This window comes from Rosa chinensis, chromosome 4 (assembly GCF_002994745.2).
Source record: "Rosa chinensis cultivar Old Blush chromosome 4, RchiOBHm-V2, whole genome shotgun sequence".
Classification (NCBI taxonomy): domain Eukaryota; kingdom Viridiplantae; phylum Streptophyta; class Magnoliopsida; order Rosales; family Rosaceae; genus Rosa; species Rosa chinensis.
The window spans coordinates 28,494,457-28,507,336 of record NC_037091.1 but is presented as its reverse complement, the minus strand read 5'-3'; the positions used below and the strand labels follow the sequence as shown (position 1 = coordinate 28,507,336).

General features: G+C 33.4%; 1 protein-coding gene across 1 annotated transcript; it reads left to right on the top strand.

Annotated features, from left to right (window-relative positions):
* The first annotated feature begins 3,733 nt into the window (after nt 1-3,733).
* On the top strand, nt 3,734-12,011 carry LOC112195989. The gene is made up of 11 exons (XM_040518707.1): nt 3,734-4,099; nt 4,603-4,650; nt 5,498-5,633; nt 9,117-9,206; nt 9,311-9,358; nt 9,947-10,033; nt 10,115-10,216; nt 10,289-10,393; nt 10,474-10,524; nt 10,613-10,953; nt 11,997-12,011. Exons 4-11 carry the CDS (start codon nt 9,122-9,124, stop codon nt 12,009-12,011), a joined length of 834 nt encoding a protein of 277 aa, XP_040374641.1. The 5' UTR covers nt 3,734-4,099; nt 4,603-4,650; nt 5,498-5,633; nt 9,117-9,121.
* The last annotated feature ends 869 nt before the right edge of the window (nt 12,012-12,880 follow it).

Sequence of the window (12,880 nt, the reverse complement as noted above, 5' to 3'; positions counted from 1 at the left end):
ATACTTGAGAATGTTAATTTATATTGTTTTGAAAGGTATTTGGAGTTGTGGTGTAACATTTTGGGTCAAATGAGACCTCTTTAAATGTTTTGGTCTTCGTATCGAGAGAATCTTTTATAGAGATTGGTGTAACATTTTGTGAGGCCCCGAAAATTTTATTTAATTTCGAAGGTAATTTTTCGCTAAGAAGATTTTTCGCAAGGTGATCTAAGTGAAGGAATTGACTTTGGAGATTATTTTTGTCTCCAGATCAACCACCTATTAGGCCGACTATTTAAGTTTGGGTGAAGATTCTTCCAATTGGGCTCGGGAAATTGACAAATTGAGTTTGCGTTGAAAGTTCGAGAATTTCATTTGTCACGATTGAAGAGTTACCAGCCCAAAACATCAGAAGTGATCAGCTAGGAGAATTGCGTAATTTGTCATAGGGGTGAAACAGACATTTCACACTAGATAAATTAAAATAGGTTAGGAGAAACCCTAACACGAGACCTCTCTCGGCCGCGCCTCTCTCTTTTCTCCTCATCACCTTCTCTCTCTGCTAGAGCCAGAAATCCCATCTCTGGCCATTGCCTCTTGTCATCGCCACCATCAATCAAACCCACATCCAAATCCGATCAAAGCCCAACTAAAATCACCGACATGCACTGCCGGCAGCCTCCACACTCGATACCCGAAGACTACGCGCCACCTCAACCCTAGCTAGTTTCCAGCCATTTCTTCGCACTACCGCTACCATGAATCAAAGCACCAGGTTCAAGAGAGCAAAACCCGAACCATAGCCTCAAAATCCGATGCCAGAAAATGTTGTATGAGCTTGCCAGAACCCGGGGCTTCGCATGTCGTCGTTTTTCACTTCCCAGCCATGTTTGAGTTACACGACCACCATGGATGAAGTCAGCACCTCAATGTCTAGAATAACCCTCTAACTCCGACCTCCACCGGCAAGAGCCACCGTACTCGCCGGCGGCGGCATGTGAGCTGACCTAGCACCGCTGTGCATCATCGCTGGACTCCCAGACCTCCTTAACTAGGTAATTTTGTCGTCTCTCTTTGGATAAAGCCTGTTCATCATGAATCGAAAACCCTAATTTGCTGCTCTTTGATTTGGAATATGAGGTATTGTGGAGCCTGCAATCTTGAGATTTTTGGAGAGGAGAAGCTCCTGAGAGGCTGAGATAGTTTTGATTGAAATAGGGAAAAAGGTAAGGATTATGTGCAGATTCTCTGTGAAATAAGAAATTGGTTTAAGGTTGATTTTTATCTTATTTTGCGTACTAGGGAATCTGAATGAATAATGGTGGAAGAGGGCAGCTTCGATGATTTTAGCTTCTAATTTGGAAAAGAAGAATGGTAAGGGTCCAGGTATTTGGATTTGTTTTGCCGTGTGTTGTTCATACTTAGTGGAATTCTAGTTTTCTGGATTATTTGAAAAGATATTGATATGTGTTGGAAACTTTCCATGGTAGTGAACAAAGATCAGCGACGGAGGCAGGAACGTATATAAACGGGGGCAAAAACTTTTCTTTCCTTTCCGCCTCTCCTCTATCCGCAAAGCAACTTCGGGCCGGTTTTGAATGTGCAAACTGTAAAGATGATGACTAGGAGAAGGTCGATCTCTAGTTTTTGGAGGAGGAGCAAATGTGGGATTGACTGGTTGAGGAAGAAGAAGAAGAACTGAAGAAGTGAGAATTAAGAAGAAGAGAGAATGAGAGGAATCGTGTTGCTGAGGTAGAGGAATAATGGAATATTTATATTGCCACTTGGGAGGAGGAGCAAATTTGGGATTGACTGGCTGAGGAAGAAGAAGAACTGAAGAAGTGAGAATTAAGAAGAAGAGAGAAGGAGAGGAATCGTGTTGCTGAGGTAGAGGAATAATGGAATATTTATATTGCCACTTGGAGGAGGAGCAAATTTGGGATTGACTGGCTGAGGAAGAAGAAGAAGAACTGAAGAAGAGAGAAGGAGAGGAATCGTGCTGCTGAGGTAGAGGAATAATGGAATATTTATATTGCCACTTGGAGAAGGAGCAAATTTGGGATGGACTGGCTGAGGAAGAAGAAGATGAACTGAAGAAGTGAAAGAAAAAGGGAGAAGGAGAGGAATTGTGCGGAATCGTGCGTAGAGAAATAACAGAATACTTATATTGCCACTTGGAGGAGTACCCATATTAATTATTAATATATTATTAATATAACTTTTTTACTCCAGAACTTGTCCCTTCGGGGACATCTGATAAAAATACCAGAACTTGATGGGGGCAAAAAGAAGATCAATGAACAAAATATATAATTTTACTGGGGGCTGCTGCTCCCACTCAGCCTTAATTGGCTCCGTCCCTGACAAAGATGAAAGTGGTTGAATACTTGAATGTATAGAGAGAATTGGGTTGTCAATTAAATTGGTTTGTCTGTTATTAATTCTAAGAAAATGTTGTTTTGTAAGAATGGACAAAGAGAGACCAATTTTGTGGTTTTTGACAAGTTAACTAAAATTGTGTATGATGTTAAAGAAAGTGAGTAATTACCAATGTTGGAAGGGATTTGATAATGAGAATGGTGGATCTTAATCGAGTAGGTTAAATTAACTTTTCGATTAAAGTTATGAAACAATTACGAGTGAAGTACTTTAAAACTACCATATCATGGAATGACAAAGAACTATGATCCTTTGGGAATGGTCATTGTTACTTGCATGATGAGGAAATGCCAAACAAGTGAAGGCCAAAGTGCTAAATAATGAGGTCAAATAAGTTTACCCGAACTATAATATGAAAAGTTGTGCAATCACCATATCCTGAATGAGGTTATTATGTTAAGTGAATTGTTTGGGAATGACCACTATTAAATTCGATTATAAGTTTGTGACATATAAAGAAATTGAACAATGTGAAATTATAAATTGAGTACTTATTGGATTTAGTTTTGTTGATAAAGGACTAGAGTGTGTGAACTTGGAATTGGACGGACTATTGAAAAACGAGAACGAATGGTATTGACTTGACAAAAAAACCCAATAATATAATAGCATGTGTATACTTTACCAATTCGGTTACAGTCAGTTTAACCAGACTTATTATTATAGTATTTTATACTGAGTCATGTTTGGAACTGAACTTAATAATTGAATTCTAAAAAGAAAAAATTTTTACAAACAGTACCCGAACTAAGGCCGACTCCTAACTTCAGTACCCGACTATGCAAAACTATCACTTTGGTACCCCAAGTTTGAAGCTCGACCCAAGAATGGTACACGCCGTCCATCACAGCGTTAAGTCTTTGCTACGTGGCAAACCATGAGAGCCCTCAAATATGCCACGTGGTTAGCTAGTTAACGCCTTGATGGACGGCGTGTACCATTCTTAGGTCGGACTTCAAACTTGGGGTACCAAAGTGATAGTTTTGCATAGTCTGGTACTGAAGTTAAGAATGAGTCTTAGTTCAGGTACTGTTTGTAACATTTTCTCTTCTAAAAAATAAAACAATCAAAACAAAACTCATTATCTTTAATCTCATAGTGCACTTTATGATTGTATTTCCACCTATTATATATACTTTAATGAATATACTCTTCTTCTTTTTTTAACATGAAACGATATACCTTTGCAACCGTACAATTTGCACCCACCAAATTTACTATATACTAAGCGTCCTGCAACTGTTCCTAAGCACTGTTCATCACTGTTCACCTGCGAAATTCCGGTTCTGCCCTCGAGTTGCATACATAGAGAAAAAAAAAGGCATCAGTTATCTGGAAGCCTCCATCACGTTTTTGCTATCGATCTATTTTCCTCTTTCTCTCGCCAGTCGCTGTGAACCCTCTCGAATCAACAAATTTCTCTCGCTCTCCTCGCACACAAATCCAAAACCAAAGAACCCAATCCAAATCGCTCTTGCTCTCACTCGAATCAACAAATTGCTTTTATAATTCATGATTTGTTGCGTGGCTTCTAGAGAACTGAGAGAGAGAGAGAGAGAGAGAGAGAGAGAGAGAGACCTGCGTTTTGGAGGAAGACCTCCATCCATCTGGTTTTGTTTTGAGATCGATCTCAATTATTTAGGGATTGCTGATAGGTTTTCCATTCGATCGAGAGCACCTGGTACTCTTTCTTCAATCTTTGATCCTCCAAAATTTTAATTTGTTTTAGAATTGAAATCAATCTCTATTTGATGTTTGATTCTGGGTTCAATTATTTGGGATCGATCCTTCTTTTCTTTTGGGTTCAATCGATGTGATCGCTTTCCTTAAAAAGATTGTGGGAATTGATCATGGGCAATTGGGCAAATAACATGGCAGAGCTAATAGTTTTGTTGGTTTGATAGTTATCATGCTCTGAACCATTTTTAGCAGAGGATTCTGAGTAAGTGGGAGATATTCTTGCTAAAATTGGGTAGCAAAGCGGAAAAAAAAAATCGTGAAAAATTGTTGTTTAGTTTGTTCCCCATTAAATCATGGCAATAGAAATATTGAATTATTTTGTGTTCGTGATTGATCTGATCACTATTGTATTAAGCTAATTTTAACTATAAAGTTTTATCAGAGTGTTTGTTTATTGACTTTATGGTATCTACAACTTCAACTGTTGTTATTTTATGTTTGCAGATTTTGGAACCAGTTTGCAGTCAGATTCCTTGAATCTTTTGGATCCAGGTATAGGTTCTTTGAAAACTATGAGCCATCTATGAATTCCTTTGTTTTATTTACATTTCTGCATTTGGAATTTATCCATGATCAATATTTTGTAACTGCTTATTATTAATTTAACATTCACACACTAAAAGATAGCTAGCTTATATCGTTGATGCTGCAATTGCTTAATGATGTATGAGCTACAATAGATCAATCAATTTTATCTACTTCGGTTAATACTGTTTGTATAGGTGCGGTTTGTGAAATATTTTCATCCCAATCTTGCATATGTGGTTGGTGAATGAAAGTTTGTAGATACACTGATGATATATAGTGAATTATACCTGATGAATGATCATTTTAAAATTTAGTGATGGCTTCAAGCATCGCAAAAACAAAAGGCAAAAGATATTTGCAAGTTGATCATACGGAAGATCATAATAATCAAAAACTAATTGTCTTCCAATGTTTTTTTCCGATTGATGTAAACTTTAGGCACTTAGTTTCTATGGATGTATATTTTAGTTCATAGATTGTTTTGAGTTCTTCAAATTTATACTCTCAATTTTTCAAGCAAAGTTTTAGATTATAAACGTTAACCATTTTGAAAACTTGGTGACAGTTCAGTTTAGTAGAATCAATAAGAATACAGGGGCAACATCATAGATGGTTTTTTTCTATAGTAAAACTGACCTCACATAAAAAAGGTGGTAAAAAATGACAAGTGAATTGAATTATTAAAAACTGACCTCACATTTGGTGATTTTTAACCCAATCTAATCTGTAATTTCTTTTTCTGCTTTTGATGTAAATTTGGGTCATGCTTCTTATTGAATTGGTCTAATCTGTGGGATTTGGTTAATTGCAGTGAGTGCCCACAAACATAGAATTATCTCTACTGATTTTGCTGGTTTTCTGTTAAGGGAAAGAGATACATTGAGTCCGCAACTTTGATCGTGACTCTTTGACAGCCCGTTAGCTTTGTCTCCGTCAATAGTGCGAAGGTGAAATTTGAATTTGCTTTTGTGTTGTGGTTAGTTACTTTGAAGAAGATGTTTCTGCAGATTTATTAATGTCATATCTAACTATTAACAAATTAGATAGTGGCGATTAATGAAAAGAAGTCTGTTTCTACTATTAATGTTATTAAGGGTTCCTCGCATAATGGTGACTGATGACAACTATTGAATTCATTCTTACCCTCTGATTTCTTCATGCCTTTGGTAGTTTGACTAATTTTTTTATGGTTAAGTAAGAGCAAACAATTTTTGTGAGGTGGAGGGTTTTTTTTTTTTTTGGTGGCTTTTCAAGGTTAGAACTAAATTGTGCAGTCAAATTTTAAGTGAAGCTATTCATTAAGGATTGAAGCAAACATTGCAAGAGAAGATATAAACATTGCACTAAGTAAAACCTTATTTTTTCTCAAATATGAGATTCTGAACTAAAGCTATTCAAGCACAGAATATATACACATAGTAAAACCATTAAGAGAAAAAAGAATAAAGAAAAAAAAAAGCGAAGCTAATCATGCGCAGAAAATAGTGGTGCCTTTTGTATATACTAATTCATAAACTGCAATTATACTAATGCATTAGTGGGATGAGTATGCATTAAAAATATAATCAAGAGGTATTGTATTTAGGAACTGATGCATATAGTGGTCTTTTTTTTTTTTTTTTTTTGGGTTTTGAAGGTTAGAACTAAAGTGTGAGAGATTTTCATTTTATCGATGTTTGTTTCTAGATTAGTGATGCAGGGTTATCAATGTTTCTATAATTTGATTTTGTATGTTCTTTTAAGTTCGCACAGTTTATTTTAAAATTACAGCGTTATAAGACAAGATTTGTTGGTAGTTTTGTGATTAATTTCAAGATTTAATTGTTATTTTCTTTCGCTGTTATAGATTATATGCAGAAGCATTTACACGTCATTCTGCTGCCACTGTTCCTTTGTGTATTGGTTAATACTATCTTGATCATGGCTTTGCAGTGTCACATTATAGTTTCAGTTTTCTGCACATAATAGTCTCAGTTTGCTAATGGAATGGTTTACATACATTTTATTGCATTTTAGAGTTTAATGATGAAGTAATTTTACAGTTTAATTATGAAGTGGAAATGAAACAAGAATAATATCTTAAAAAGTTTGATCTAATTAACAATTTGTTCAGATAGTTCCATGTTTTACGTGAAAAAATTGTTTCTTTAATTTCTTTTCTGCAGTGTATATCCAAAAATGCTTTTTCGTTGTCTGTATATATGATACGCTCAAAGCAAGCATATAATTTAACCCTAGAAATATCATTAGTAGTATAAGCAAGTAGGGATCGTTCTATTCTGGGGATTGAGGGTACAGCTGTCAATGTAAGACAATTTAAACAATTAAAATAAAACAAAGTATAATATTTACACATAAACACTATTCACAAATTTAGGGGGGTTTTTGGTTTTTGGTTTTTCGAAAATTAAAAACAAGAATTAAAACTAAATATAAACAAAAACACAAATACAAGAATGAAATGTAAGAAACAAAGATTAAAACCAAGTCTATAATTGAATTCGAATGAACCCTACATTGTTCTTCCAAGTCATGTGAAAGGAGTTGATCATGTGAAACATTAGAAAGCAAACGATTTCCCATATTTTACTTTCAACGCTAATTAATCTAAGTGAAAGCACAAAGACTAATCCTATTAAACATGCATTCAAGCTCTAGAAACCTAGACAATCATACAAATTCAACGCAATAAACACATAGAAAGGCTATCAACTCAAGTGTACAACTTAGTATGAATAAGTTCATCTAATTGCAATCCTTTTCAATTGAATTCGATCTTTGTCCAAAGCCTTTACTACTTCCGATTTAAGTTCATAACACAAAAAGTTGAATCATGTTCTTAAATCTAGCACCACTCATACATAAACCGTAAAAGTTTCGAACCAATTAAGATTAACATACAAGAGATATCAATAAAGCAAATTCAATCGAACAATCACACATAAGCGACTTTGGAATCACAACATAGAATTCGAAATCCTTTATTCAATCATAAAATTTCAGATTATAAACCTTGTTCAAACATAAACGTTAACTAGAACAATCTTTAACAAAATCAAACAAGGAGAATCAAAAGTGATTACAAGAAAGAAGGTTGAATTACACCGTGAATGGAGAGGTGGATGAATAACTCGAATGATGAAACAATGAAACTTGAAAGCAAGCTACAAAGTGCACGGCTTCAAGGTGGAATGGTGGAGATGCTCACGGCTTGGTCTTGCTTCTTCCTTCCTTGCTTGAAAACGCCAAAGGTTGAACTAGAGAATGGAGAGAGCTTTTGCGCGTGGAGAGAATTTTCTGAATTGTAAGTTGTTCTTTGAGACGTCTAGGGTGTAGTATATATATGGAACGGCAAGACTTGGCCTCCAAGCCGTGATTTTCTGTTTTATTTCCCAAGGAATTAATTTAATAACTGCATATAGCTTCCACCAATGAGAAATTGCCAAGTAAGCCCTAGTGTGTCATCCAACCAATCACAAAACTCCAAGATGATTCCCTAATATATTCTTGCTGAAATTCCTTGAATATATTTCTGATTTTCTTCTCATATTTCGGCCAAAATACCATTAGGGTTTCTAGGAATGAATCTAGACGCCATTTGGTTCTTTTCTTGATTTCTTTCCTTAAATTCCACCCTAGAAAATCTCTTGGCGTAATCTTTTATTTTCTTCTTGATTTTCACTCCAACTTTCTCTCCTCCCTTTGTATTTCACGGCAAGGCATCCCTAGGGTTACATCTTTGCGTCACAAACCCTAATTCCATGGGCTTTCATGGGCCTTGATCCATTTTGCCGAAAATCCAACTCAAATCCATAGAGTTCTTGGGCCTTGTTGCTTCAACTTGAAGCCTTCTCATCCTCCAACGTCAAGACACTTCATTTTTCCATTTCTTTTTCATGGTTGCGTTGGAAACTTGCTTGGTAAGCCTTCCTCCATTTTGCAGGGTTTCCTGGTTGAAACAGGAAAGCTTATTTCCTCATTTCTACTCATTTCTGTGACCCATTGTGTCTCATATTTGTTCGCCTTAACGTTCGCAAGCTCCTCTTTCCATTCGTGAGTTCATTTCCACTTTTTAGCTCAGAGGTCCTGAAAATAGAAATTATTATGAAAATAGAAACTTCCCTAAAACGAAAATAGAAACTTTCTAAAAATGAAAAATAGAAACTTACTAAAAATGAAAAATAGAAACTTTCCTAAACTAAGAATGGAAACTTGCCAGAAATGAGAAATGGAAACTACAAAAATGGAAACTTTCTACAATAAGGAACTTTCCCAATCAAAGAATGGAAACTTTCCCAAACAGGGATTTTTCAAGGAAATGGCGCAGAAAAATGTAGGGAAATGCAGTTAAAACGTCGCATTAAAATGCTCCTATCAATATACTTTATTTTCTTTACATTCAATAATTCAAAATTGTTTCGTTCTTGCAGATTATATGCAAAAAACTTTTGGCAACATTTTTCTGCTGCTGTTCCTTTGTCTGCTGCTCAATATTATCTTGGTTTTGTATTGTTATTCAGGTATGAAGTATAAAGTACTGTCACAATATTCGTGTATTCCCTTTATAATATGTACAGCTAATGTAATATCAAATTTTTTTAACTGTTGTCATTTTATTTTGCAGATTTGGGGAACAGTTTGCAGTCAGATTCCTTAATTGTTATTGATCCAGGTAAATAAATTTTTGAGGCTATGCAGTACTGTACATCTTACTAATTGTATTTGGTTTCTTTTTTTCTTTCTTTTTTGTTTGATGAGAACTGATTTTATTTGGTTTGTAATTTTATTTTTGAATACCTGCTGGCTCAATCTGAATTTTTGCTTTTGTTTTTTTTGTTTGTAATTTTTTATTATTATTTTTTTGGTCATGCATTATCCGATTTAAAGAATTTTTTTTTTTTTTTGAAATAGATTTAAAGAGATTGTTATGTGTATTACTGATTTAGCACTCACTCTATAAAAGATAGGTGGTAATTATAGAAATCAATATTGATATTTGCTTTATCTATATATTATGCTGTGTGTTTGTACTCATGATAATGAACTGCAAATATAGTTGAAGCTGTAATAATATAATAATGAATGAACTATGATGTAACAGTAACGTTTATGTACTTTGTTTGACACTCTTTCAGACCTCTGTTTTACATGTGTGGTTAACGTTTCTAATTTATTTATTTTTTTCAATTCAGTTTGTTTGATTTTATTTTGATTTCAAGTTTTGCATTTATACCTAATAAATGATAGTTTTAAAATACAGTTATGCTGCCGAATATTGGAACAACAAAAGGAAAAAGATCCTTGCAACAGAGGGATCATTACATTAAGTCAGAAAGATGGAAGCAAGGTGAACATCGATTATCAAGCTTAAGATATGATTTGCATTTATAAATTTAAAACGAATAATGTTGTTAAATTTCTATTATAGTATCTCAACAAGACCCGGTGGAAGGGGAAGAGATTGTGCAGATCAACAATGAAGAAATCGATCATCAAGCTAAATCAAGAACATCAAAAAGAAGAAAACAAGGTCAGTATATATTTTTTTATATTTGTATTTACAAAACGAAAGAACTAACATTCTTTACATTTATATTTATAGTATCTCAACCAATAACGACAAGAGAGAATCAGCTTGGGGAAATGAGCAATCAGAATGTTCACATAATGGAAGATCGTGATCAACGAGAGGTTGTTCATATCAGAGGTATATCTATATCCATAGTGATTATATAACTGTTGTTTTAACAAATATTATAACTTTTTTTTTTTTCACATTATATACAGATGAATATCAACATTCATACGGTCAAGCATCATATCAAAGAAGTAAACAAGGTTAGTACTTTCAAATTCTATGAACCATTGTTAAAAAAAATTAATAATTGTGTATGTTATTTGACAAAAAGTAAAATTGTGTTTGCAGGATCCACCATTGCATATGAAGATTCAAGTGACAATATTTACACATGTGATTATTGCAGTGCATGTTTTTGGTTTGATGAAGATATTAAACAAACATCTACAAGAATATCACCTATCTACACAAATTGTTGCAAAAAAGGACAAATCAAACTTCCAAAGCCAAAACCAACTCCTGATTTTCTTAAAACACTATTGGATCCAAATAATGGTTCAGAAAGTAAACTTTTTAGAGAAAACATCAGAGTTTATAATTCAATGTTTTCTTTTACATCTATGGGAGCAACGATTGATCATCGAATAAATACTGGATCAGGTCCTTATGTTTTCAAAATCAGTGGTCAAGTACATCATTTAATGGGTTCTATATTACCTTCTGAATGTGAATCTCCTAAATATGCACAATTATACGTCTACGATACAAAAAATGAAATTTCAAATCGTATTAATGCTATTGATCCTACTCATGTTAATCAAAATATTAAACCAAACATTGTTGAAGGACTTATTAAAATGTTTGATGAAATCAATGAATTAGTGAAAAAATTTCGAACAGTGAGAGATAAATTTGAAAATCGTTCTATACCTTCATTTAATATGAGTATGATCAATTGTCAATCTACTGATGGTAAACAATATGAAATACCAACAAGTGAAGAAATAAGTGGTCTAATTGTTGGTGATATTGGAGAACATGATTCAAATAAAGACATAATTATTGAATCAAATAATGGATGTTTACAACGAATTTCAAAAATACATCCAAAATATATGTCATTACAATACCCAATTCTTTTTCCATATGGTGAAGATGGATATACGGTGGATTTATTAATGCAACGCACTGTAACAAGTCGTGAACAAAAACAAGAGAAAATGTTAATGAGAAGTTATATTGCATATCAAATTCAAGATAGACATAATCAAGAAAATACTTTATTAAAATGTGGACGATTATTTCAACAATTTTTAGTTGATTCATATGCAACTATAGAAGAAGATCGTTTAGATTGGATTAGAAAAAAATCAAAAGAATCTCAGAAGTGAAGTTTATAAAGACATTTGTGCTGCAGCTTTAGCTAGAATGAAAAAAGGACATGACTTAGGACAAAAAGTTATTTTACCAAGTTCTTATACTGGAAGTCCTAGAAATATAATTAATAATTATCAAGATGCTATGGCAATTTGTAGACAATATAGCAATCCTGACTTATTCATAACTTTTACTTGCAATGTTAAATGGCCAGAAATACTAAGATATTTTAAAGACAAACCTACATATAAAGCTGAAGATAGGCCTGATATAATTTCAAGGATATTTAAAATAAAATTACAAAATATGATTGCTTATATTAAATCTGATGAACCTTTCGGACAAATCGATGCAGATGTTTGCACAATAGAATTTCAAAAAAGAGGACTTCCTCATGCCCATATGTTATTCTGGTTAAAGAAAAATTTTAAATGTTATACAGCGATAGATATAGATTCTATTATTTCAGCAGAATTACCAGATAAAAATACTAACCCAGAGCTTTTTAAAATTGTTAGTGAATTTATGATACACGGACCGTGCGGACAAATAAATTCAAAATCTCCTTGCATGAAAGATGCAAAATGTTCTAAATTTTTTCCAAAACCATATAGTACAAATACTATATTTGAAAGAAATTTGCCTCTAACATATAGACGTCGTGATGATCACACAAAATTTATCATAAAAAATGGTGTACATATTGGTAATAATTTTGTTGTACAAATGCAAATTTATTATTAAAATATAATGCTCATATTAATGTTGAATCATGTTCACAATCTATGTTAATTAAGTATTTATTTAAATATATTAATAAATGACCAGATCGAGCTCGAATTTTGTTTTATGAAAACCTCAATGATGAAATTCAAACTTATCTTAATTGTCATTATTTAACTCCTCATGAATCTACGTGGAGGTTATTTGAATATCCAATTCATTCTCGATATCCTGCTGTTTTGCATTTACAAATTCATATGCTTTCAGAACAGAATATTATTTTTGATGAATCCGAATCTCTTCAATCAATAATAAGATATAAACATATGGAAGATACTATGCTTACTGGATGGTTTGAAGCAAATAAAAATTATCCTGAAGCACGTGAATTAACTTATGTAGAATTTCCAACAAAGTTCATTTGGCATGAGAAAAAATATTGGGCACCAAGAAAACAATGTGAAACTATCGGCCGAATAGTAAATGTACCTCCTACAGTAGGTGAATTATATTTTA